Source organism: Canis lupus, chromosome 6 (genome assembly GCF_011100685.1).
Source record: "Canis lupus familiaris isolate Mischka breed German Shepherd chromosome 6, alternate assembly UU_Cfam_GSD_1.0, whole genome shotgun sequence".
NCBI classification, from domain to species: Eukaryota; Metazoa; Chordata; class Mammalia; order Carnivora; family Canidae; genus Canis; species Canis lupus.
Genome location: NC_049227.1, coordinates 8,568,563 through 8,594,780, shown reverse-complemented (window position 1 = coordinate 8,594,780; position 26,218 = coordinate 8,568,563). Strand labels below are relative to the sequence as shown.

General features: G+C 56.0%; 3 protein-coding genes across 4 annotated transcripts; 1 reads left to right on the top strand and 2 right to left on the bottom strand.

The window, feature by feature from the left end:
* Window positions 1-716: 716 nt before the first annotated feature.
* MOGAT3 (monoacylglycerol O-acyltransferase 3) lies at window positions 717-4,443 on the bottom strand. 2 transcript variants are annotated; one of them, XM_038538853.1, is made up of 7 exons: window positions 4,154-4,443; window positions 3,775-3,882; window positions 3,618-3,688; window positions 3,137-3,341; window positions 2,660-2,720; window positions 1,069-1,271; window positions 717-976 (listed from the first exon to the last, which is right to left on the bottom strand). In XM_038538853.1, the coding sequence occupies exons 1-7, from the start codon at window positions 4,224-4,226 to the stop codon at window positions 822-824; spliced, it is 876 nt and encodes a 291-aa protein (XP_038394781.1). In that variant the 5' UTR covers window positions 4,227-4,443; the 3' UTR covers window positions 717-821. The 2 variants fall into 2 exon arrangements, with proteins under 2 accessions (XP_038394781.1, XP_038394780.1); XM_038538852.1 differs by having other exon boundaries at window positions 2,660-2,834; window positions 4,154-4,424.
* Window positions 4,444-8,240: 3,797 nt separating this feature from the next.
* PLOD3 (procollagen-lysine,2-oxoglutarate 5-dioxygenase 3) lies at window positions 8,241-15,688 on the bottom strand. Its single transcript, XM_038539208.1, has 19 exons — window positions 15,345-15,688; window positions 14,883-14,974; window positions 14,615-14,751; window positions 14,339-14,502; window positions 14,068-14,180; window positions 13,863-13,926; window positions 13,453-13,550; window positions 13,136-13,237; window positions 12,824-12,949; window positions 12,513-12,634; window positions 12,110-12,214; window positions 11,888-12,013; window positions 11,432-11,573; window positions 11,236-11,349; window positions 10,958-11,026; window positions 10,084-10,188; window positions 9,416-9,562; window positions 9,012-9,137; window positions 8,241-8,679 (listed from the first exon to the last, which is right to left on the bottom strand). The coding sequence occupies exons 1-19, from the start codon at window positions 15,457-15,459 to the stop codon at window positions 8,524-8,526; spliced, it is 2,223 nt and encodes a 740-aa protein (XP_038395136.1). The 5' UTR covers window positions 15,460-15,688; the 3' UTR covers window positions 8,241-8,523.
* Window positions 15,689-16,359: 671 nt separating this feature from the next.
* ZNHIT1 (zinc finger HIT-type containing 1) lies at window positions 16,360-21,580 on the top strand. The gene is made up of 5 exons (XM_038539210.1): window positions 16,360-16,507; window positions 19,665-19,835; window positions 20,840-20,919; window positions 21,052-21,221; window positions 21,325-21,580. Exons 1-5 carry the CDS (start codon window positions 16,486-16,488, stop codon window positions 21,344-21,346), a joined length of 465 nt encoding a protein of 154 aa, XP_038395138.1. The 5' UTR covers window positions 16,360-16,485; the 3' UTR covers window positions 21,347-21,580.
* The last annotated feature ends 4,638 nt before the right edge of the window (window positions 21,581-26,218 follow it).

Sequence of the window (26,218 nt, the reverse complement as noted above, 5' to 3'; positions counted from 1 at the left end):
CCCATGAGGGTCATATGACCCGATGAGGACCCTTAGACTGTCCAGTTTTACCCTCTCGTTGGACAGACACCATGTCTGTGATGAGGATGACAATATTTTGCCAAACTGTGTTCTAAGCCCTTAAATATTAATTCCGCAATCATCACAAGAGTCCCATGCTTACTGAGCAGATAGATTAATGTTGACCTGATGCTGGGTTTGCAGTAGGGCTTACTGCTGTTCCAGGGCACAGTGTGGGCTCTGGGGACATAGGTCCCTGTTTCATTCATCTTCCAGCCACAAGGGGACATAAAGGATGGAGATGGGGTGCAGTAGTAAGCTATGGACTAATACTATCTTTTCTACTATCAAAGATCATTCCACTCCCCATACAGCCAGGGATCCTTGAGCAAGCTCAGCTATCTTCTCCAGCTTACCCTGCAGACCTACCCCTCTGCAGAGCCGACCTCCTCAACTCAATCCTGAGGCCCTACAGCGCTTAGGGAAGCAGATGCCTTCGTTCACAGAGGGAGAAAGGGCTCAGCAAGGAAAAGAGACTTATGCAAGGTAATGCAGCAGAATTAAGGCTTGCTGGGAGGAGGTTGTTGGAATCAGGGTTCTGATCCCCAGTCCAAAGCAGCAGCTTTGCAGTGCAGGAAGATGAGGGCAGAGTATGCCTGGGCCTGCTTACCCCCAGAGCAGGAGCTGGAGCTCCACAGGCATCTGACTCTACAAAGTAGTGGGGAGAGAGAAGGAGCTTTTATTGGAGCACTGACGCCTGGCAGTGGGTGCTCTGACAGCCTCCTCAGGGCCTCAGGGCTGGGGGAATGGCAAAGCCAGGGCTATTTAAAGATGAGGTGAGTAGAGGCTGGGACACCACAGCTTTCCTTGTGTTCCTCAAACAGTTGCTCTAGAGCCTCCATGTAGAGCATGTGATAGTGGTCAACTTCCTCCTCAGTGGGGTTGAGGCGCTGTGGCACAGGGATGGGGCGGCCCACTGCAGGGAGAAGGGAGACAGAGATGAGAGGGGTGGGGAGGGTTGTGCTGCCCGCACAGCTGACAGCAGCTTTCTTCCTTGGAGGTACTCACCCACAGTGGTGATAGGCTTGGCGAAGGGCAGTAAACCCCAGGAGTCAGCTGAGAAGAGTCCGCGGCCCCAGAAGATGCAAGGAGAAAATTTCATGATCTTCTTGATGGTGATCTGGCACAGATACTGCCAGGAGTTTGTGGGAAAAGCCTTAAAATTGAAGATATCATTCTCCCCAAAGGAGTACACAGGTACCAGGGAAGCTCTGGGAACAGACAACGAGAGAGAAGGATGGTCAGGTCAGTGGCTTGTGCAGCGCCCCAAGACGGACTGAAAATCCCTCCCCACACCTACAGATAGATTCCTCTTCCCAAGGCCTTGTTTTCAAGCAAATGACAAAGAAAGATGAAAAGACTCACAATGCTTCTTCTTCTTCTTTTTTTTTTTTAAGATTTTTTTTTTTTTTTTTTTTTAGATTTTATTTATTTATTTGAGAGAGAGAGAGCACGGAGCAGTGGGGAAGGGGCAGAACGAGAGGGAGAAACAGACTCCCCACTGAGCAGGGAGCCTGATGTGGGGCTTGATCCCAGGACCCCAGGATCATGACCTGAGCCAAAACAAAGGCAGATGCCAAACCAACTGAGACACAGGTGCCCCTGGACTCACAATTTTTTTTTTTAAAGATTTTATTTATGAGAGACACACACAGAGAGAGAGAAAGAGAGGCAAAGACACAGGCTCCATGCAGGGAGCCTGATGTGGGATTCAATCCTGGGCCTCTAGGATCATGCCCTGAGCCATAGACAGATGGTCAACCGCTGAGCCACCCAGGCGTCCCAAATTATTTTAATTAAATTAAAATCTTAAAAAGAAGGAAGAAAGAAAGAAAGAAATAAAAGAAGGAAGAAAGGAAAAAAGAAAGAAAATCATCAGGGGGCACCAGGGTGGCTTGGTTGACCAAGAACCCAACTGTTGATTTTGGCTCAGGTCATGATCTCAGGTTTGAGGAACTGAGCCCCACGCTGGACTCTGTGCTCAGTGCAGAGTCGACCTGAGATTCTTTGCCCCTCCCCCTGCTCACACATGCACTCTCTCTCTCTAAAATAAATAAATCAATAAAATATTTTTTAAAAAGTAGAAAGGAAATCATCAGGAAGAGAAAATACATTTAAAGTCTATACTGTAAAAAAAAAAAAAAAAATCCCTGTATAAAGGACCTGTATAGTTCAAACCGGTGTTGCTCAAGGGACAACTGTATATATTTTCTCATCTGGTCTTTGCAACTGCAACATCATAGCATAGTATTAGTCTTGTCTCACAGGCAAAAAAACATGTCCAAGGTCTTGCCTTTGAGGTGGCATCAGAAATCCCCAGGGCTTCTGAGCATAAGGTCCTGCTACTTGCACTATGCTCCTGCCTCTTTCAGAGAGGGAAGAAGCCTGGCAAAAGTGGGCCCAGTGCTTGGTGCAGAGAAAGCACTCAAGTGTTGACATGAGGGCCCTGTGGATACAGGGCACAGTGTGGGCTCTGGGGACATAGGGGCCCAGCTACAGGAACCTGCGTGTGCAGGGACAAAGAATGTGGACCCCTAGACACAATGTGAAGTTCTGATCATCCGCAGCAGCCCCAGGCTGGGCACCACACCCCACTCACCCGTGCCTCAGTGCCAGGCGCACGAAGCCTTTGCGGTTCCGGAGAACGAGGCAGTGCATCCCTGGGATCGCAAACAGGGACTCGTGGGCACCCCCAACTACGATGGCTACCGCCTGCCCGGGCTGGGGCTTGGACAAAATAAAGTCCAGGCTCCGGCGGTTCACAGAACACAGTCCTGCGTACATGAGGAGGTAGGGAGCAGTCACCACCCCCTCCTGGGCTGCCTAGTCCCTCACCTGCCATTCAGGGGGATCCACACCCCATTCCTCCCACACCTGCTCCCCATGCCACTGGCAGTGTGACCTCTAATGCCTTTCCCAACAAGGATGCAGGACACTCGCTCCAAAGCCATGCACTGATGCCCACTGTGAGCCAGGCCAATGTTCAGGCCAGGTCCCTGTGTTGGGTGGGTGGGAGGCAGTCTGGTGTGGGGGGAGGGTAGCAACGGGCCCTCCTCCCACTCAGCTTGAGGCTTACCAAGGTACATGAGGTAGTCACGATAGACTGGGAGGTGCAAGAGAAAGGCCAGTGTTACGGGTGATGTCTGAATCCCCGGGAACTGCTTGGAGAAGTTGTTGGCCTCCGTGAAGAAATTGCAGAAGGTTCCCATGCACATGATCCCATGTGGGTGACAACCCACAACATAGTTCCGGTCAGGGGGAAGCTCTGCTGTCTTCACCAGCTTCAGGGTGTTGGGCAGGTTGAAGGGAAAGAGGCACGGAAGGCAGGACACCAGCTGAAAAGAGTTGCCCTCCACCCCAACCAACTTCAGAGTTCAAGGTCCTCAAATAGGGTCAACAGCACAGAGGGCCTACTCTGGAACACCACTCCACCCCTGTCCCATGTGTATTCTTGTCGGAGTTTAGCCCCCCGCCCCCGCCAAGGGCAGGGGTGAGCAGGGGTGGGGGGCTGGGGAGAGAGAGGGGACAGAGAGTCTCTGTGGAGGGTGACCTGTCACCTTAATAGGAAAATAATCCTTCAAGTGTTTCCAAATGGTACAGCTCCTGTTGCACTCAAAGCACCTCCCACCTTGGGGCAGAGAGATGGGTGGAAGAATCTCTGGAGGCACTGGCCCCCCATCTCTGCTCCCTGGGTGCATGTCCAGCCACACTCACCTTGGTTGGGTGTGTCCCAGTCCAGGAAGAGCCACACCAAGTAGAGAACAGAGATGGACCAGAATGAAGTGAAGAGGAGGAAGAGGACAAGAAGGGAGAAGAAAAGGCCTGGGTGAAAGTTGAGAAAGCAAAACGCATGAGTTTTTGAAGCTGGGTCATTCCAACCGGCACCACCTTGTGCCACCCCCACCCCCACTCCCCTCCCCCCGCCCCTCCCATTGCTGGTGTGCATCCTGCCGGCTCCAGCCTGACCTCTGGCCCTCTGCTGCTCTCCAGCTCCCTTAGCCCTCCCCTATACAGGCAAGTGGGGCCCCAGCCCAGCCTGCGTCCCCGCAGTCCCTGCTCCCCAGGCGGACCCTCGGCGCACCAGGCGTCTCACCCATGAAGAGGAAAGTGAACACGTAATAGGAGACGCTTAAGGCTTCTAGCCACTGTTTCTGCGTGGTTTTCATGGTGGGGCGCTCCCCTCCGCCAGTGGGGTTCCAGGGCCTGGAGCGCAAACGACGAAGGTTTGGGCACGGAGTGAAGGCTTTCTTGCTGGAGCGACCAAACGCTCCACGCCTCCGGGGCCTGCAGGTGTGTTGCCGAGTGTGGATAGGGAGGTGTAGGGAGGTCCTTGGATCTGGGGCCCCAGAAGGATCTTTGAACTGCCTGCGTCAGTTTGGGCTGGTCGCTGGGCGGAGCTGGGTTGCGGCAGGGTGTGTGTGAGGGGTGTGGGGCATCGGTGGCCCAGAAACCGATGTGGAGGGGGGCTCAGAAGAAGCAGGAGCTCCCGCCAACCGGGTCCCAGCTGAGACCACGGCATACCCAGCGTGGCCGGGCAGGCCCCTGGTGCGCGCCCCGGCTCCGTGTGCAGGTCCCCGGGAGTGTCGGCACCTCAGGGACACGGCTGCGCACAAACACGCACACGCTGCCAGCTCTGGTCCCACGTTTAATTTCCCTGCCCGCCCCCAGTCGCCGCGGGGGCGGGAGGATCGGGGCTGTGCCCCGCGTACGGGGGAGGTGCGGGTGGCCCGGGAGGCCGGCGCGCGCCTTGCGCTCCCGGAACAGCCGCGTGAGCCGCGCCACTTAGAGCGCGCGCAGAGCGGTCACCTCCGCTCGGCCGGGCCGCGGGCTTCGCGGGGTGGGGGCCTCACTGCGCGCAGAACGGGATCCCCGGCCCCGCCCGGCCCCTTCCTGCCCAACGGCGCGACCGTCTCGGACAGAGTTCAGGGCCTGGGAGGTTGTCAAAGAGGGTGAGGCCGGTGTGGCCAGGCGTGGCCAGCAGCCGCCGGTTCCCCGCCCGGCGCGGGGAGCGCGCTGGCCCGAGCGCTGCGGAGCTGGTGCGCGCAGGGGAGCCGAGGGGGCAGAGGCTGGGACTCCCGGACCGGGTGGATGGGCGCGCCCGGAAGGGCAGAAGGAGGCCCAAGGGTCCGGAGGGTTCGCGAACGGCTGGAAGAGCTCGCTCTTCCCGAAAGAGAAGACAGGCACCGGGGAGGCCCTGGGGAAGCAGGGGCGCGCCTGATTCCAGGTTCCTGGGGCGGGCCGCGCTCCTCCCCAAGTTAGGCCGAGCCGGTGCTACCCGGACACGGCGGCTTCCTCACCCGTGTCCCGGTGCCAGCTGGACAAATCTCTTCTGATTCCGGATCCGCAAAACAGCGCGCCGGGTTTTGCTTCCAGCGCTTCCAGGGGCCCTCCCAGGGCCAGCAGGGCCACCCGGCCGCCCCCAGGCCCGGACAGGACCGGAGAGAGGCAGCACTGTCCCTGTCAGAGGACAATAAACCTGGGGGAGTGCAGAGGGGGCCTGATGCCTGGGCTTTTGAGAAAAGGGGGAGGAGGGCACCAGGAAGGTAGAGCTGGGACCAGGAGCCTCCACCTGCCCCCTAGGGAGGTAGGGGCAACACAGCAGGGACTGAGGGTCCTGAGGCAGTTCTCCCCACCCCTCCCCCTCACACAGGATGTAGTCCCGGAAGAGAGGGAGGTGGAACCAACAAGGCCGGTGAGACCAGAGGCCAGGGAAGAGGCTGGAGAAGCCTGTGGCCTCAGTGCAGAAGTTGCCAAAGATGACCAGGACCCTGTGAGGGTGGAAGCCAAAGAGGTAGTTGCAGGAAGTATCCAGTTCTGCGATTTTAACCAGCTGGGGGCACAGGGAACCTCCCCCACTCTGGCGGTGAGATTAGACTTTTGAGGGTGACCAGAGAAGTCTCTTCCAAAGCCTTGCCCCCACTCAGCACACCATTCCCGGTGCCCTCACCGAGACAGAGAAGTAATCTCAGAAACATCTCCAGATGGCCTAGCTGTGGCCCCAGGCAGAGTGGCAGCCTCCTGCCCTCCGCGTGTCCTTGTCTCTGTAGAGCCAGACCAAGTAGAGGACCGCAAGGAGCAAGCTCGCCTGGCTTAGAAGTGCCAGCACACCTGGGCTGGAGGTGGACAGGAGAAGACTCGGGACCCAGGCATTCCATCCCCAGTTATCCCCCTCTGCTGCTCCCTCTTCCCTGTTCCATGGCTTCAGGCCCTCCTGTCCCAGCTAATTCCTTCTTATTTCCTCAGGAGCCTCCAGAGATCCCTGTCCTGCCTCCCTCCTGGCAGTTGGGAAGCAGAGCGCCATGTGCTGGGCCTTACCTAGCCTCAAGAAGAAGACCCATTGCAGGACAGCAACCACTTGAAGACCCCAGTGGAGGCAGCTGGAGGAGGCCAGCATACTGTGGAGGGGTCCACAGGGGTCACCCACAGAGGTCACCATGGGCTCTTGAGTACACTCATTGTGGTCCAATCTGCTGGCCCTGACTCTTGGCCCTGGTTCTGCTCCTGTGTCCTCCCTCTTTGCTGATCTGAACACCCTGTACCCTTGTGAGCCCCAGCAAGGAAGGGTTAACCACTGCTGGAACTCAAGGGGCTGTGACACACAGGACCAAACAGAAATGCCCAGGGGTGTGGCCAGGAGCCTGGGAGTGAGGCAGGTGGTTGCACCATGTGGAAGTCAGGACCTCCAAGTAGCCAAGTAGCCAGCTGGCAGAGGTCTGGGAAGGTGGGGTGTTGCCAGCATGGTGTGTACCATGAATGGCAGGGCTCCCCCCCCCCCATGAGTGAGAACAGCTAGAAAACTCTTTAGCTGCTCTGGTCTGGCCCCTAAGGAGTAGCTTAGGCCTCTGTGGGGACACAGTCCAGAAGGAGGGGCTTTTGGAGAATGGTCAGGGATTGGTGAGCCCAAGAGGATACCCTTCAAGTAAACTGGGGTTGGTCCTCCCATCACCACGGCCCTCCTGACACTGGCCAGAGCTGTGAAGCCAGTACCGTCTTGGGGTCAGGGAACGTCATTTCTCTAGGTAAGACTGACACACACCCCATTAGGTGCCTCTGTCACATGCTCTCCTGGCATAAAATACTTTCCCTCCTTCATGGCAATTTTCTGGCCCAGCTGTGAGCAATGAGAAGACAGCTGTTGCTCTCATAAGCAGAGCCCTTGTGACAGATGCCCAGCAGCTGGGAGCACTCAGTAAATGAATGGTGGGTCGTAGGAGACAGGAGGAGCCAGCGTCCAGTGCTGCTCAGGCTGGCACCCCCTTTCTATCCCTGTCTCCCGCTTCACTCTCATGTGGGTTGCCACCCGCCAAGGAGGTATTTTCTCCTGTCCCTGATCAGCCCACTTCCACCTGCAGGGAGACCCAGGTGAGACACACAGGCCAGAGAGATGCTCAGTCTACAGTCTATGAAGGAAGGCTTCATAGAGGAGGTTCTCCTGGGAGTCCAGGCAGTAGGGAGGAAGGCGTGGATGGCAAGTTAGGTGTCGGAGGTGAGAAGTGCCCTGGGATCCAAGAACAGGCCATTTGGTTTTCAAAAGGCTTCTGCAAGGGACCAGTTGGGAGAGAAACCCAGCAAGGTAGGCTGGAAAAGGAACTGGAAAGGACCAAGCTAAAGGAACATGGCCTGCAGTCCCCAGGGCACCTGTTTGCAGAGGCTGGAGGCCACATCAGCTCTCAGGAGGTCTCGCCTCTTTTTCAAGGCTGCTTCACATTCTCCTCTTCCAGGAAGCTTTCTTGGGATGACTCTCTAGGGCTTTCCTGATCCTCCCTAACCAAAAGCTGGAGTCCTAGAAGCCTCCTGTGTCCCCTTAGAACACATGCTTCCAGGGGGCCTTCCTTCCCTTTGCACTGGCCCCAGAGCCCCGCACAGGGCTCTGACATCCCACAGATGCCCTCAAGTGACAAGAGAGTCAGGGAGAAGAGGCTGGGTCTGGCGGGAGAGTGGGGGTAGGCTTCCACCTAAATCTAAGTGAAGTCCTTGGGGCCTGGCCCTTCTCAGGCTCCCCATGCTACCCCTACCTCCAGAAATGGGACCCAGGGAAGCTTCCAGGTTCCCACACTGCTCTACCATCCGCTTCTGCCTTCTCCCCTCTGTTCTTTTTCTGTGGGGTAACTCCTTCCGCTCTGGTGGCAGGAGGGATTCAGGCTCAGTAGGGAGGTGAAAGACATACACAGACTCAAGAGTTACAAATCCTCCTTTATGGGAGGGAGGCTGAGAAACAATAATTTATTGTATGGGGAGCCCCCAGAAGCCTTCTCCCCAGGAACCTTTGGGGACCATGGGGAGGGGCATGGGGGCTCCAGGAGCTTCCTGAGAGGGCCGTGTGTTGGGGTGGGGAGGCGACACATTCAGTCCCAGGCACACTGAACATCCGCTCAGGAAAGGAGGCGCCAGACAGACCCCCTTCCAAGGAGGGGGGTGCAGGAAGGCACAGCGGCAGCGAAGGTTTGGCAGAGTGGTTGAGTGTCAGGGATCGACAAAGGACACCATGATGTAGCGAGTGCCCCGAGTAGTGGGCAGCCCCTCGTGGTAGTGGGTGAGACGGCCGGGGTGCAGGAGCCCCCAGCCCTTCCGTGGGGATGAGACTATGCAGTCATAGCGCAAGAAGCGACAGCCACCTCCCTGGAAGAAACGGAGGAATGGAAGTGGGCAAATCAGTAGATGGGGGGCGGGGGGCACAGGAGGGTGAGAGGCTGGATGGGGGGCTTGGGGTGTCAGCATACAAGAGAGGCACTGGGGTGGGCTGGGGTGGGGGGGTGGTGGCAAGGCACACAGCCTGAAAGAGGTCCGGGAGGTGGTGCAGGCGAAGTAACTGGAACCAAGAAGAGGACAGGCCAGGGACAGGTGCCTGAGGGTGTGTAGGGGTTGTCAGGAGGCCCAGGGCTCAAGTGTGTATGTGCGTGTGTGGAGAGGCCCTGCTGGTGCCCTGACGGGGGAGGGCACTCGGGGCTCACCTCATAATCCAGGCCCTTGTGGTTGAGGGCCACGTTGAGAGTGAAGGTGGATGAGTCGTGATGGGGCCGCAAAGAGGGCTGCTCATCTGGCCGGTAACGGACCACAAAGTTCATCACTGCCCGGGTCTGTGGGGGGCACGAGAGAAGAGGTGGGAGGGATGGCCGTGAGGTCACAGGGTGGGCGGGGGCGCTTCTGAGGAGGTGAAGCCTCAACCCAGTGGGAGGAGGGGAGGAGGGCTGCAGGGATCTTGGCCCTTGGGGGTATCCTGCGAACTCCCCGGGGGGCTGCCATCCAGTGGTATCCCTTCCCTCAGGACTCCAGATGCTACAGGAGCTGAAGGAGCACCATGTGCAGACTTCCAGCCAGAACTGGGGTGTGGGAGGAGGCAGGGGTGGCAGCTCACCTTGGTGTGGTAGCCTGGGAACAGGCTCTCTGTCATGGGGCCCACGTACGTCCTCAATAGCTGCAGCCACTGGTCTTCATAGCCCACCTGCTTCATATGGATGTCCACAGTGGGCACATTCTCGTAGCCTCCAGCCAGCCTTGAGTCCTGTGGGCAGTGGGCACTGAGCCCAAATAGGGCCATGCCAGCCGCTCCCCCCTGCTCTGAGGCCCGAAAGCTTGTGTGACGTGCATTTAGGAGCCTCGACCACTCTACCTGACTCCCTCTAACTCACCCTGAAGATGGTACCTCTTCTGGGAAGCCCCTTGGTCACCCCCCACGTCCAGGCCAAGGGCCCCTCCTGTGACTCCTACAGCATCTGGGCTGCCCATCACAACCTTCAGGAGCAGGGCTCCTGCTATTGCCTATAGCAGGTGAGGTGCAGGAGGGCAGGGCTCAAGCAAGTGCTCTACACCAGAGCGCCCAGTTCAGTGGTGGGTGTCGCAGACCTGCCTGCCTGGTAAGGAGTTTCTGAATGAATGCATGCATGCAGTTGTGCCCCCCCTGGGTCCCCAGCACTCTGGGGGCCCCACCCTGCTCCGACTCTCATGATTCCATTTCCCTTCATCACAGCTGCACCTTCCCTGCCCCAGGGGGTGGGGAGTCCTCCCTGCCCCAGCCCCTCTCACCTCATGCCGGCCTCCTGACCACTGGCCATAGTGCTCCATTTCCTCCACCAGTTCGTCACACATCTGGTCGGACAGCAGGGGGAACCAGTACACATCTGGGCACGGCTGAGGACAGACAGGGCAAGAACAGGGCGGGGAGATGCTTGCAGACCTCTTGGGGAGCAAAGCAGCCAACCGAGGGGAGTAAAGGCAGGGAGCAGGGATGCCTGGGTGGCTCAGCAGTTGAGCGTCTGCCTTCAGCTCAGGTCGTGATCCCGGGGTTCCGGGATTGAGTCCCACATCGGGCTCCCCACAGAAATCCTGCTTCTTTCTCTGCCTATTTGCTTCTCTCTCTTTCTGTGTCTCTCATAAATAAAATAAAATAAGATAAAATAAATAAAATAATAAAATAAATAAAATAAAATAAATAAAATAAAATAAAATAAAAAATAAATAAAATAATAAATAAATAAATAGATAAATATAAAATAAAATAAAATAAAATAAAATAAAATAAAATAAAATAAATAAAAAAGCAGGGAACAGAAAAGGAAGCCAGGAGATGGGAGAAGCTTGGGGATTGGGACTCTGAACATGGGGGCTAGCCAGGAAAGGCTGGGCCATGGAAGGCAGGTGTGGCACCGGAAAAAGTACAAATGGCATATGGCTGCCGGGGCTTTACAAAACTGTCATGCCACCCATAATACCAATAAGCCCGACAACAAGAGAGGATTGCTCTGATCAGTGGCAGGGTGGGGAGCCGAAGGCCTATCTGCTGGGCCTCCACCTTTATCTGCCTAAGCAGAAAACCCTCAGACACCCAAGAGAAGTCGGTTTGAAAATGACTAATCCAGGCAGGCGACTCAGGGGGTCAGGGGTCCTACATGGGGCTCACCTGTTCCACGAGCCCCTCCCCTTCAAGGGCCCGGCTGTAGTTCTCATGAATGTACTGCTCCTTCCAATCCTGAGGGAGAGGGAGGGGTACACACCTCCATGGGTGCCCTCTTCACTCCCTCAGCTCCCACTCAGGAAGCCCCAGTACCACAACCACCACCACCTCTCCCCACACAGTTGCTGAACTTGGGAGCAAGCGCTTGCACATGTGTCCAGGTGCCTGCATCCTCCCAGAGTGGAGGGCATGTCCCATTCTCTGAGCAAGCAGTTGGCTCTCACCAGGGGGTTGTCGAAGATCTGCCAGAGGTCCGGGTGCAGATGGTCTGTGTCATACCGGGAAGTGGCCAGGAGGCGGCCAAACTCGTGCTGATTACTAAGGTGGAGGAAGATGCCCTGGAGTGGGGGGGGAGGGTGTGAGGAGACATGGGTGGCTGCTTCTCTGCACCTCAGCTTTGGGCGCCCAGGCCCCACTCACCTTATCCCGCAGGCTCTTACAGAAGGCCATGTCTGGGTCGGTGTCACTGCCTGAGAACACCTCCCTCTGGGGCAGCTCTGTCCTCAGGGTCTCACCACGGATCACGTATGCCTGGGATATATAGGGCACATTCCACACGCCCCTGGAGGCACCCACGCTGGGGTCAGATCAGTGGGTGGCCCTCTCCCCCAAATTCTGCCCGGTTCAACCCAGGAACCCCTTCCTTCAGGGCACCCCACCCTCCAGGCCAAAAGGTCCCATCGCTTCCCTGCTAAGCACTGCTAGTCACAACACCTCAGTCTGCTCCATAGTCAGCCCCAACTCTGCAGGGGTGGCACTTCTGACTGGTGGCCACTCTGGACCCCCGAGAGCAGGGAAACGGGGGAGCATGCAGGTGTTTATGGTCTCCTCCCCAAGGCCAGACAAGAGGGTTTGCAGCCCTCCGGCAGGACTCACACTCGCTTCCGCTGTACCAGCTCCACATAGTCCTCCGAGCGAGCGTAGTACTCATCGGGGCTCAGGGCTCCCCAGAAGTTGGACCACAGCTTCCCGTGGCGGGACAGCATGGGTGCTATCACCTTCCTGTGGACAGGCAGAGGTGAGCCCTGGGCCCCAGGAAGGAGGTGGGGGCTCCCAGGAGACTATTTGGGGGCCCTCTGGCTGAGTGGGGCAAGTGACCTGTTCTCTTCAATGAGGATGCGCAGTGTCTGAGGGTTGGTGATGACGGCATCAGCGTCCAGGCTGAAGTAGAATTCACACTCTGGGTCCTGCCGACAACTGTCCCTGGAGGTGATAGATCAACGAACACTTGAGCTGAAACAGGAGCAGGTGGGGGAAGGAAGGGACTGTGTGGTAAGTGGAAGAACTCCCCCACCTGTCGAGGAGAGCAAGAAAGTGGGTAGAAGCACCAGCAAGAGGAGAAGAGGAAGGCTGGGGGTGCTGGGGGGTGCTGTGCTTGCTTCCCCAGGACCCCAGGTTCTCCTGGCTGGGAGGGTGCCCCTGTGGAGGCTGAGCATAGGCTCCATGCTACATGGAGCACCCCTTCACCCTTGACCATCCTCCCCACCCAGTGCTCACTCACATGGCCATGTCCCTGGCCTCGCCTGGTGTCAGGGCCTCCTCTGGTCCCACCAGCTTCACAGCTGAGAAGTGGTCCTGGAGCTGGGGCCAGGAGTCTGCGATGTGGGGCTCATGGTACACCTCCTGGAGATGGGAGAGAGGGGTTAGAGAGGGTAGGAAAAATGGTGCCTGAGGGACAGGAGGGGCAAGGAGGTGGATGGAAAGGATGTAAGGAAGGAGTCCGGGTGGGGGTGGGGGGTGGGAGTTCCAGACCAGGTAGGGGCAGAGTTCCTTGGGAGGGTGCACAAGGGAGAGGCTGTCAGAGTGTCTCACGTTGTTATGCAGGAACAGGGTGACCCTGTCAGGGGGGTAGTCCAGGAGCAGCAGCCGCTGCAGGAAGCGGGGCAGGAATGGGGTAGGTTGTTCTACAAACACAGCCAGAAGCACCCGGGGGGGAGGCTGGAAGATACAACATGACGACATGACGGGGCTCAGAGGAGTCCAGGCCCCCAGACCAGTGTGTCCTCTACCACCCTGGCAGGTTGGGAATCCCCAGGAGCTCCCCATGCACTGCTGCCCAGCAGGCTCTCCCTGTGCCCTCTGCCTTGATGCCTGGTCCTGCAGCACCCTAGCACCCCTCCTCACCTGCCCCCCCGGGAGTGTCCTCCGGTCCCGGCCACAGAACCCACAGCCTCCCTGAGGAGTCCAGCCATTAGGAACATAGTTTCCCAGGTAATTCAGCTGGAGCTGTTGGGAGAGGCAGTAAGAGGTAGAAGCCAAGGAGTCCAGCAGCAGAGGTGAGGGAGGTCAGGTGGACAGGCAGGGGACAGGGCAGGAAGGGGAGAGATGGACACTTAGCACCTCTCCCAGCACCTCTGCTGCTGGTGGGGTTAGGGAGGACAGGCTTGGAAGGGCTAGAGGTAGGTAGGGGCAGGGGTGGAGGGTATAAGCCATTGGAGCACCTTAGTAGGACCATTCCCGTGGACCACAACAGGAAGTGTGTCGTAGGCCACATTCCGGATCCGCACACGATTCCGATCAAACTTTAAAACCACCTCATCTGGGGAAGAAAGGCTCTGCTTTACACTCCTTTCCTCTCAAAGCTGCCAAGCAATGATGCTTCTAAGTATGGGATGCGGTTGGGTGGGGGAACCTGGGGGGGCTTCTCTAGAGGATGAAGGACTGTGGCTCTAGGGTAGGGTTCTTTCTCTCTCCCGAGGGTTCTGACCAGGCTCTGGCCACCCTGGGGGAGTTCCTAGGTAAGTCACCAGTCCCTCAGAGAGGCACTTTCCTCCCTGTAACAGGGGGTAAGCCCAGACCTTCCCTTTGAAGGGCTAAATAAAATGACAGAAGTAGAGCCCTTTGTTCTCACCTAAAGCCCCATTGAGGTTCTGAAAGATCCGAGATTTATGATCCAGATTGAGGCTGAGTTTTTCCTAGATGGGATGAGATGGGGCAGGTCACTATGCAGGGAGGTAGGCCAGCACTTCCCACTCCTTTTACATCCTCCCAAAAGTCCTACCCTCTCCTCTCCCCTTCAGCTGGAGGCTGGACAGCCCCCCTCCAGCCTTCCCTACCCTCAGCCCTGGGTCCAGGTAGAGCCGAGTATAGAACAGCTGGTCGTCATCGTCATCCTTGTACTTCCACTGGCGGACCACTTTGTGGATGGTGGGGGCAAAGCCAATGAATCCTGCAGGGGATGGGTGAGCAGGTGCTGACTCCAGGACTCTCAAGGCCCCAGGGCCCAGTCCCACTCCCTCTCTGGCCCTCAGCACCTGGAACACTCCATATGCCCCTCCATATGTCCCACCACTCTTTTCCCTCTGCCTCAGGTGCTCTGCCACTCACCACCAGAGTTGAGGAAGCGCTTCCCTGTGCCCACCTCAGGGTACTGCTCGGCCAGCCCCCACTCGGGCCAGCAGAAGCCCTCAGCGGAGAAGAGCAGGCGACTGCCACTCTGAACGAACTTCTTCAGCAGCTCTGCGGGGCTGCCAGCCAGAATCACATCGTAGCTGGGAGAGGAAGAGGGCACGACAGGACAGCAGGAACCTCAGTATCCTGACCCCCGCCCTCTGCCTCCTGCCTGCCCCTTCTTCTCCTCCCCTTCAGCAGCCCCTTCTTCACCTGTCCACGAACATGATGACCATATCCTCCCGGTCTGCATATTTCTCCATCTCCTTCTTTAGCCACCTGACCTTCTGTCCTCCACCAACCGTTCGGGCCACATCACCCCCTCGCCACTCCTCTCCCAGGCCCAGGGTCTGTGGGGAAGACCCGCCATGCCAGGAGGGGCTCAGTCGGCCAGCTGGGCCCTCCCGACCAGGCTCACCGTGGGGCCCCGGACAGCCCTCTGCCCACCCCTGGGGTGGGCGAAGGAGGGCATTCCTCTCACCCGCACAGTGTAGTTGAAGAACTCCGCCGACCACAGGAAACGCCGGTATCCTTCCGTCTCGGCTGTGGCCACCGTGATCACCAGCAGCTTCTCTGTCACCAGCCGGAATTGGTGCTCAGGACCCACTCGCCCCGCTCACCGCCCACCCCCTTCGCCTCCCTACGACTCTGCTCCAGTCCTTCGCTTTTTTCCAATTCCTTCTTAAACTCGGCCCAACCAGGGGAACCTGGGCCCCAGTTGAGAGCGGATGGGAGTGACCCAGGAATTCGGGGTCCGTTCACGTGGGGAGGCTGGAAATCCCGGCTCAGGGTGGGGAGTGGGCGAGGGGCCGCGGGATTGGCCGAGTGGAGGGCGCGGGGCGTGGAAGAGGCCGGCACCCCCTCCAGACCTCGTCCCCCACCCCGGCCCCCGGGCGGGCACGCAGACTTGGCACCACCCACCCGGCGTTCCCGGGGCTCTCACCTGGGTTGACCGGGTCGCCGCCCCGGGGACGGTCGGAGGCCGAGGTAGCAGGCGGCGGCGGCAGCAGCAGTAGGAGCCCCAGGAGGAGCCGGAGTCCCGGGCCGGAGGAGGCCATGGCGGGGAGCCGGCGCAGACGGCACACAGGCCCGCGGGGCGCTGGGGCTGTGCGCCCGGATCCCAGCTCTGGGGAGGGGTTCTGGGCAGCGCGGCCGGGGCCGCAGGGCGGCCGGCCCCGAGGAGGAGCGGGGTGTGGGCGCCGCCCTGGAAAAAAAGGCGTAGCCCGAGGCTGCTGAAAACTCGAGAGCCGGCGCCGCAGACAAGGCTCGGATTGTCCCCGGGCGTGAGCGCGCCGGCTGCGCGGAGCCCGCGGAGGGGGCGCCCGGCGGGAGGCGGGGGAGGGGCGGCGGCTCGGGCCGGCTCTCCCGAGCCGAGGACTCTGGCCAGAGCCAGCCGGGCCCAGCGCCGCCTGACACGCGAGGAAGCTGAAACCCGGAGAGGGGAAGTGACCCCCTGCAGGCCGGGCGGGATGCGGAGGCGGGTCTTTGCCACAGCCCTGCCCGGAGCGGCGGGACGGAAGGCGGGGAGAGCACGGCGGCGGGTGGGGGGGCGCGGGGAGCCGGGACGAGTGCAGGAGCGGGCGGCCAGAGGGGCGAAGGCCGAGGAGTCTGCGGCCCCAGCGGCGCTGGGGGGCGAGGTTTCCGCAGACGGTCCCCGGGGCCTCTCGGCTTGCCCACTCGAGCCTGCCCACTTTCTTTGGAAGTCCAGCCCCTCGCCTCAGCCGCCCCGGAGAGAAGCTCCAGGGGCAGCCTTTGTGATGATGGCATCTTCAGAAGGACGAAAGGAAAATGACATTTCTCAAAGGACCACCGGCACCACCTCTTTAAGGTGATCCATTTCAAGGGGTCCCACAAAATACACAACCACACTCAGGCCGGAAGTGGTTTTGCCCCTATAAAATATGGCGGAAAGCTTTCTCGTCTCCTAGGCAACACCACGTAACGCGTGGACGCAGTGGTATGCCCTCTGGGATCGTTCTGCGCACGCGCAAACAGCACGCGCTACCGGAAGTGATGTCATCCCCATCCACGGGATGGTTTAGCGCGCGTGCGCAGTAAGCTCTTCCGTCAGGTGTGTTGTGGAAATGGTGGAGAAGAAAACTTCGGGTATGTGAGCCCCCGGCGGTTGGCCTCCTACCTCTTCCCAGACCCTGGCCTCTGATGTTCGCACTCAGTTATTAGTCTCAAAGCCCTTCCCCGGTCCTCGGGTCCTGGCGTCGGGGTAGCCCCTCAGACCTGGCATGCTCCGTGCCAGTGCCGGGGATGGAAAGAGAAAAAGTTCTCTATCACCGTCGAGAAGCGGGCTCTCGGGGACGGGGACAGACGTGCAGGCCCACCGCTGCATTTCAGGGCGATATGTGCGGCGGCAGAGGGGTGCACAGCTCCTGGGCGCGGGGAGGAGTGGCACCTAACCCTGCTCCTGGGACGGAGGGGACCGGGAAGGCTTGGAGGGAGAAAAAAGTTTGAGCTGCTGAATCCTAAAAGTCGAGTCACGGTTTCGCTCAGTACGGGCGCGCTGAGCCTCATTCCCGGCAGCGTGAACCTCGAGTGCAAAGGCAGGAAAGCGAGAAAAAGCAAGTCGCTCAGGAAGCCAAGTGCACATTTGGGGGCTTGCGGGGGAATAGTGAGCGTCTGGAGGCTGCGGAAAGGTGCACTTGAAAGGCATTCCGTACATCGCTGGAGAGTTTGAATTCTATGGAGAGGGCAGTGGAGAACCATCAACAGGCCCTTTTAAGGCAGGGGCGTGACCGAAACAGATTTATCTTTTGTTTATTTATTCATGAGAGACACAGAGAGAAGCAGAGACACAGGCAGAGGGAGAAGCAGGCTCCATGCACCGAGAGCCCGATGTGGGATTCGATCCCTGGTCTCCAGGATCGCGCCCTGGGCCAAAGGCAGGCGCTAAACCGCTGCGCCACCCAGGGATCCCGTGGCTACCTTATTGTACCGGGCAGGTGTAGAGGCTGGAAGGCCAGTTAGGGAGCGATGGCGTTGTAGACATAAAGAGATATGTGGGTGGAACACCCTGCCAGATTGACTGCAGTCAATCCAATCATGTCAGTCCTTTCTTAAAACTCTTTGCCAGATTTCCATTATTCACACGGTAAATCCCCAAATCCGGGGATCCTTGGGTGGCTCAGCGGTTTGGTGCTTGCCTTCGGCACAGTGCATGACCTTGGAGCCCGTGAATTGAGTCCCACCTTGGGCTCCCTGCATGGAGCCTGCTTCTCCCTCTGCCTGTGTCTCTGCCTCTCTCTCTCTCTCTCTCTCTGTGTGTCTCATGAATAAATAAATAAAATATTTTTTAAAAATGTAAATCCCCAAATCAAAATTCCTTTAGATACTTAAAGGTAAGACTTAATGGTCAGCCTGACTTTATATCCGCACAGTATATACTTTAGATAGCAGCCCTACTTGAACTTTTTACAATTTATTGAAGGCACCTCCGTCTCCCATCCAGGCTTTCTCTCGTGCTGGTATGAAGACCTGACATACCTTTCCACCAACCTCAACCAAGCTAACTTCTATTCTTCTATTCTTCTAACTTCTATTCTTCTTCTAGGTCAGATCTCAACCTAATCTTTACTCTGGAGAATCTTGACTACCCCAAGGCCAAGTTAGGTGTTTCTGACATGTGCTCTGTCATACTTTGTACTTCCTTGCATAGCATATTCTATGCTGTACTCTGCTTGTTTGTTTGATCATTGGCATTCCCCACCTGACTGTAAGCTCATGTGTTCCCAGAGCCTAGGGCACTGCTGGGCACTTGGAAGAGAGGCAATATGCAGAGATCCAGAGCTGAGCAGTTCTGGGTTTGAATTCTGACCAAGCTATGTGAGCTTTGGACATGCTTCTTAGCCTTTGAACTTCAGTGATCTGGGGATGATAATGATATCTCTCTCTTAAGGTTGATAAAGGGTTAAAGCTCTTACACAAAGTGCTTAGCGTAGGGCCTGTCTTGTAGTATATGCCCAGTAAGCGTTAGCCACTGGTGCTGATGCTATTATTATGGTTACAGGCACTCAATAAATATTTGTTGAGTGAATAAAGAGATATTTAATGTAGAATGATCAGACCCTGATAAAGAGAGAGAGAGAGGTCTGAAATAACTCCTAGGTTTCTTGTTTAGGATGTCTGTGTCAGTGGTTCCACTTACTTAAACAGTGCACAGCGGGAGAAGCAGACTTGGATGGGAAGATTCTATTTTGAGCTACAGCATCAGCAGAGCCATCTCTGGCTACTCTTCTAAGCCTCTCACGTGGCCTGCTGTCACCCCCTTAAGGAGAGGGCTGTCCCCATCTCTGTCTCAATCTTTTCACTCTTCCTGGGATTTCAAACCCAAACACAGGGCTCTCTCACCCAGATGCAAATGACTCCAAAAGTGGTTCTCTTAATCCTGAACTTTCTCCTTAGCTCCACAACTGTTGGCTGTTTAGTCGACTGCAGGAAGTCACTTGCTGACCTCACCATTTTAAACCCCTCCAGCCGTTCACTGGGGTCTATTAATTCTACACAAAATATCTCTTTCTTTATTAAACACATATTCACTGAGAGCCTATAACCATAAGGAAAACCTGAAGCCATGTCAAGGAAGCAAATGAGGGGATTCTTTCCACCTGAGGGAAACAGTCGACAGAGTCTCAGGGTGTCATAAAAGGCAGATTGCAGAAATACACAGTGAATTTGGCACCAATTGTGAGTGGTTTGCACTGAATGGGAGTCAGTTTGCTGGAGGTTGAGGAGTAAATGGGAGGGGAAGAAATGAAACATCCCATGGACCATTCTCTCAAAGATGAGTCACAGGGACATAAGGTCAACGTGAGAGTTTGGCAGGTTTTCCAGTGAAGGGAAAGTACCTGTGGGGTTGCAGATGCAGGAGGGAGGAAAGAACTCCAGTGGAGTCGGGGAGGAGTTGGGGGGGAGGTGTTGTATCCATTTGGAATGGAGGGAAGGCAGGTGCCCATATAATTATGTTTGAGGGTGGGCTGAAAGATGAGCGTCTTTCTCTACATGTGGGTGGCCAGTGTCCTTTCTGCAGGAAATGGGATTGCTGAGTATGAAGGTGGGGGCGTTAAGGTCCACTGAAGACTGGAAGCCCAGAGTGTACAATGGTCCCCATCTGCACGGTTGTGTGACTTCTGCCAGCAGTGAGAGGTCTCCAGGAGGCATTTCATTGGTTGGGTCTGGGAATTGGGAAGAAAGGCTGGGGACGCCCCAGCTTCTCTCCTGTGCCCCCACAACTCTCTGGCTCTGCTCCATCCAGTTCGCTCCCAGGATCCTGGACAGCGGCGGGTTCTGGACCGGGCTGCCCGACAGCGCCGCATCAACCGGCAGCTCGAGGCCTTGGAGAATGACAACTTCCAGGACGACCCCCACGCAGGACTCCCCCAGCTTGGCAAAAGGCTGCCTCAGTTTGATGATGATGCAGACACGGGTGAGGCGGGTGGAGGAGGAGGCGGGAGGGGGGAAGGGCGGGGCCGGGCCTGGGGACGCAGGGCAGAGGAAGGGGGAGGAGCCTGCCCCGGGGCTTCGGGCTGGGGGTTGGGCAGATGACCCAGGAGCCCGACTGGCTCTGCCAGGGACTGGCTCCTGTGACTGTGAGCCAGCCTCCCTCCCCTCTCTGCCTCCACTGCCTCTAGCAGATTGAGAATACAGAACATGGAGGTGCTGAGCTCCCAGAGCCCCTCCAGCTGGGACACAAAGCCTTAGGGGAGCTTGCAATGCATGTAGGTGCAGGCTGGAGAAGTGAAGGGAGGGACACACTGGGTAGAGAGAGGCCAGCTCGGAACCCAGGGGAGCAGGTGGGCAGGGAGTGGACATGTGGGTGTTGGGAACAATGGCACAGAGAAAGATGGTGTCTTTCTTGGCATGTGCCAAGTAGCTGCAGTTCACCTTTGAACAATACAGGTTTGAACTGCATGGGTCCCCTTGTTTGTGGGTTTTTTACAGTCCTGTCCTGTAAAGGTGTTTTCTGTCCCTTATGGTTTTCTTTCTTTTTTTTTTTTTATTTTTATTTATTTATGATAGTCACACAAAGAGAGAGAGAAAGAGAGGCAGAGACATAGGCGGAGGGAGAAGCAGGCTCCATGCACCGGGAGCCCGACGTGGGATTCGATCCCGGGTCTCCAGGATCGCGCCCTGGGCCAAAGGCAGGCGCCAAACCGCTGCGCCACCCAGGGATCCCCTCCTTATGGTTTTCTTAATCGTTGGTTTTCTCTAGCCTTGTTGGAAGAATACAGCGTGTAATACATACAATGTGTAAAATCTGTGTTAACCACCCTTGTGCTATCAGTAGGCTTCTGGTCAACAGTAGACTATCTGAAGTTGTTTTGTAGGGAGTTGAAAGTTATACACAGATTTTTTGACTGCGTGGAGGAGGTCGGTGCCCCTAACGCCCTTGGCATTCAAGGGTAAACTGGAATTGCCCTTCCTCCGTAGGAAAGAAGAAGAAGAAAACTCGAGGTGATCATTTTAAACTTCGCTTCCGAAAGAACTTTCAGGCCTTGCTGGAGGAGCAGGTGAGGGGGGCTGGCCCAGGGCCTGGGAGGGCCCCACAAGGAGGGAATGAGCCCACAGTGGTCCTTGTCCTGAGCAGGTGCCTGTTATGTGGGTGGCTGAGGAGTTCTGGAGCCCTCCTCTTGTCTCTGCAGAACCTGAGTGTGGCCGAGGGCCCCAACTACCTGACAGCCTGTGCGGGACCCCCCTCCCGGCCCCAGCGCCCCTTCTGTGCTGTCTGCGGCTTCCCCTCCCCGTATACGTGCGTCAGCTGTGGTGCTCGGTACTGCACTGTGCGCTGTCTGGGCACCCACCAGGAGACCAGGTGAACTCAGAACCTTCCCCCGGCCCCCGGGAGACATCGTCTCCCTTACATCCCCTCAGGCCTCCCAGAACCTTGCCTCATCCTGGGCTTCCTCTACCTGCAGGTGCCTGAAGTGGACTGTGTGAGCCTGAGGGTCCCCAGAGGAGAAGGCCTTCGGTGCAACAATCACCCCAGCCTCAGAGAGGGCTTGGCCAAAGGGAGAGGTACTCCCATGGACCAAGAGAGGAGCCGTTCCCGCGCCCAACGAAGCTGTGTCCTACGTACCGAGGAAGACCAGTCTTACTCCCAGGGACTGTTTGCAGGGAAGTGGGCTGGGCCCTCAGTGTGCTGTTGTAATAAAAGGTTTCATGCGAGGAGGAGCCTGCCTGTTTGGTCACATGTGTTTTGGGGCTGAGGGTCATAGGTCTCCTGTCCTCACTGCCCTGTGGCTTTTCCTTCTATATGTCAGTCACCCCTCCCACTGTCTGCCTGTCTGAGTTCCCTGACCAAGGAAGATTTTGGTCCCATTCACCTACCACACCCATGTCTCTGCATTTCTTGGCTGCTGCTTGATGTCATTTTTTGGTGATTGATTGATTGAGTGCATTTAATTTTGTTTTTTGTTTCTCTAGTTCTTCTGAGTTGATATCATCTGAGGATAGCCAGGACTGGGTGACAGAGAAGTGGAGTGAGCTTTGGGGACAAGGTGCAGAATGCTATTGTGGAAGGAGCCACCCCTGCCTTCGTCCTCTGGAGCTTAACCCAAGGGAGAGGTCATCCCTTGTCCTTGGTGCTGCCAGGCTAAGGAGCAGCTGTTCCAATGAGGCTGTAATGGGCTGTGGTGTGTGAAATTATTAGTAGCAGAGAAAACCCAGAAATTTCTGGGAAGCATGAGGGAATTCATGATATAGAGGCCTCTGTTCTAGGTGGTTCTGGGTGCTGTAATTCTTTTTTTTTTTTTTTTAAGATTTTATTTATCTGAGAGAGAGCAAGCACAAGTGGGGGTGGGGGACAGAGGGAGAGGGAGAAGCAGGCTTCCCGCTGAGCAGGGGACCTGATGTGGGACTCAATGCCAGGACCCTGAGATCATGACCCGTGCAAAAGACGCTTAACCGACTGAGCCACCCAGGGGCCCCCAGATGCTGTAATTCTCATGTGGTGGTAAAGCTTCTTAGACCCATGTCTGCTCTAAATTGATTGGAAGCTATGAGCTCATAAGCTCCTTGGAGTTGTTGTCTTAAGAGCCTTGCCCCCTTGGAATATAGCAAAGCAGATGCTGAGGAAGTATTTGTTGAACAAAATGACCTCAGTAAGATATTAATGGGATCCAGCAAATTTGGTGGTAGGCACCTTCATAGGCTCTTCTCCCCCTTTTGGTACTTTACAACAGTTGGCCCAAATGTTCCCAGTGTCTTCTTAGCCTTTCTCTGGAGACTTGAGGCTGGGTCAGTGGTGTTGGGGATAGCTCCAAGTTGGATGGTGGTGAGGACACAGTTTGGGGACAGTCCCAAGTATGGTGGTTTCAAAAGATGGTGTACATTTTCTGACTATCCTTTCATCGAAAAAGGGTGTCTTTGCCCCCTTCCCCTGGGGTCAGGGCAGAGGCATGCCTGCTTCAACCAGCAGAGAGTAGCAGAAGTGAGATCATGTGACATCCAAGGATAGGTAGTAAAAGGCCAAGAAGCTTCTGTCTTGTCACCTGGGACACTTGTTATTTTGGGTCCCTCCATCACCATGTGAGGAATCCAACCATCCTGAAGCTGCCGTGCTATGAGGAACCAGGCCCCACGGGGAGGCCACACGTGATGCCGCCACTGGCGGACCCTGCTGAGTCCAAACTCCAGGCCACCCCAGCGGCTTCTGTCATGGGACTGAACACCTCCAGATGATTCTGGCCGCCAGGCATCAAATCGCCCTTCGCCATCTGAGGCTTCCCGGCTGTGTCCGCAACATCACGGAGCAGACACAAGCCGTCCCTGCTATGCCCCAGATTGCTGACCTACAGAAGCCATGTGTATAATCAAAGCTTTGTGCCGCTGAGTCTCAGGATGGTTGTTACCGCAGCGGTAGTAACTGGGACACCAAGAGTCTGGCGTGCTGGCTTCTGACTTCTGGCCTAAATTTATTGTGTCTCCCATGAAGGGAAATTTTGTGGGTCCTAACCTTTCCATCTTCTGCTCTATCATGAAATACATTTGAGAAAGAAAAAGAGAAAAAAAAAAAAAGAAGGAAGAAGAAAAGAAGGGATGGAAGGGAGGAAATGAAGGAAAAAGAATAAAAGACTATGTCCCCTGGCTGAGAAATGCCATCAGCGCTCCGCTGTGATCTGCATTGGACTTCCTGTCAGATTTGCACCGAGTCAACACAGTCTCCTTGATTTATTTCCTAAATTCTCTGGCTTTGTTTCATATTTTGCTATTACAAAAAGAACCATGAAGGTACTGCCTGGTGTGAGATTTGTCTATTCAGTGACACACAGCCTTCCCAGCTGACCTTGATCAGACGGAGCCAAGCCCAAGGGCTCCGCATGGCTCTCATGCTCGGTGGCTCCAGGAGTCCGGTCACATTCTCTAGGAAGGAGCTATGGACAGCCCACCCCCTGAAACCACACTCCCTAAGGAAAACTTTGAGCATTTTTGCCGGCTTCCTGTGTGCTGAGGAGATTGGTCTCTACTTTGGGAGACCCGGGTCTTTGGGAAATCTATACTGTGCCAAAAACTTGTGGAAGCTGCGAGGCAGCAGCACAGCCTCCTCCTGGGCACAAAGAGACTGGAAGGCTAGAGCCTGGGGGCTCACTCCTACAGCCCTCAATGAGAATTAAATGTAGTTGACATGAATTAGTTTGGAAAGCCAAGAATCCTGGGAAGCAGGCCCGTTGTGTTTTCAGTCTTGGACAAATCCTGGTCCTACTGTCTACTAACTGCATAGCTTGGACAGGTCACTTACAGGTCACTCTGACTCCCTTATAACCACCGCCCCGACAGTGGGAAGATGAAATGAGATGGCATGCCCAGCCCAGTACCTGGCATCTGGAAAGTTCTCAGTCAGTGATAGCTGTTGACATGATTGCCCAAGGCCTCCAGCAGTTCGTTGTTGAGCTTTGTCACAGCTGGTTCCTCCAAAGACTGGACATTCCTCGCAGTAGCCTTAGCACCTTGCCCACTGCACAGCAACCAGCTGCTTACATTTCTCTTTGCTCCTGGTTTGTGAGTTCTTTGAGGCCAGAGTACATGTCTTGGTGCCACACTAACTTATGGCAAAGAAGAAAATCAGTATTGTTTAAAAGGGTAAGCGTGTCGATAGCTCTTAATAGCCACGTGACTATGCATGCATAAGGAAGAAGAAATCAAAACTTAACCTAGTGCACATGTTAAGGTACCTACTTAGATGCTCAGGTGTGAAGTCTGCCTTGTATTAGTTTTCCTGAAAGTGGGAAGGGGTGAGAAGAGGCAGGCTGGGGTCTGAGAAAGGAGGTAGAAGCTGTGGGGCAGGGGGCAGAGTGGAAGTTTGTGTCTGACATGTCCAGGTGGCGTCAGGAGATGTAGTTTTTTTTTTTTTTTAAGATTTTATTTATTTATTCATGAGAGACACAGAGAGAGATGCAGAGACACAGGCAGAGGGAAAAGCAGGTCCCATGCAGGGAGCCTGATGTGGGACCTGATCCCGGGACTCCAGGATCACACCCTGGGCCAAAGGCAGGCGCTGAACCGCTGAGCCACCCAGGGATCCCAGCTTTTTTTTTTTTTTTTTTTTTTTTTTAAGATTTTATTTATTCATGAGAGACACAGAGAGGCAGAGACATAGGCGGAGGGAGAAGCAGGCTCCCTGCGGGGAGCCCCATCTGGAACTCAATCCCAGGACCCCGGGGATCACGACCTGAGCCAAAGGCAGGCACTCAACCATTGAGCCACCCAGGTGTCCCTAGAATTAGCTTTTGTCCTTCATTGGGTGTGTGTAGGGGGGTAGGTACAGGCATCCTGAGGAACTCTGATGGCTTCTCAGAACTGTGAGATCCTTCTTAAGGTGTTGGTCACATGTTTGAGAGAGAAACGCACTATGGGTTTGCTAACAAAGCGAACCCCACAGGGCCAATGCTTGGCACAGTAGATGGGTAGTTGTGACACTAGGGGCCACTGTAAAACAAGTTTTTCAGCACCCACTGTCTTGTGCAGTCCCTTCCATGATGACTCTTGACTTGGCCACGTAACTGGCTTGGCCAACAGGACATCCCCAAACTATGGAAGCAAAGTGTGAGGCATAGGATATAGACTTCAGCAAATTTCTTACCAGGAAACCTCTTCACAGCTGAAAAAGCACCGGTGCTTCTGGGTAGACCCTTAGGAAACCCCAAGCCAGTGTGTGTCCAAGGCCAGTGAGCAAACAGGTTTGCTAGGAGAGCAGGATTGTATGGAGGAAGAGTAGGGACTGGGGACAGCAGGTGGGCTAGGACCAGGCAGTGTGTTAATGGTCTTGGGATTTTTTCCTGAGGCACCAGGGAGCTGCCAAGGCAGCACAAAGCATGGTGCTCTGTGACAGGAATGTGGACAGGATTAGAAAGAGGAGAAGCTCAGTTAGGGAAATCCTTTCCTGAGCAAGGGAGAATGAGGGCCTGACCCAGTGAAGGGAGCAAAGTAAGTGGATATGAAAAACACTGAGGCAGGGGGGAATCCATAGACTCTGGGGGACATGGCGGAGGGGAAGTGAAGGGAAAGCCTGAGATGACTGAGGTCAAGTTGTGCGACTCAGGAGTCAACTATGCTGGTCACAGGAATGACAGGAAGTGGCAGTGATGAATTTGATGACTTTGCCCAGCCTGGGGAAAACACACGGGGCGGGGGGAGGGGGCAGGGAGTGTATGCACTTCTGAGGCTCAGGAGGGCCCAGTTAGAATGCAGATGTGGGGGTCTCTACATCCTGGGGGACAGTCCGTGCAGGTGAGTGGATGGGATGAAAGAGAAAGAAGGGGCGGGATCGGAACCCAGGCCACCCCCAGTGACTGGTCACCAGGTCAGCGCTGC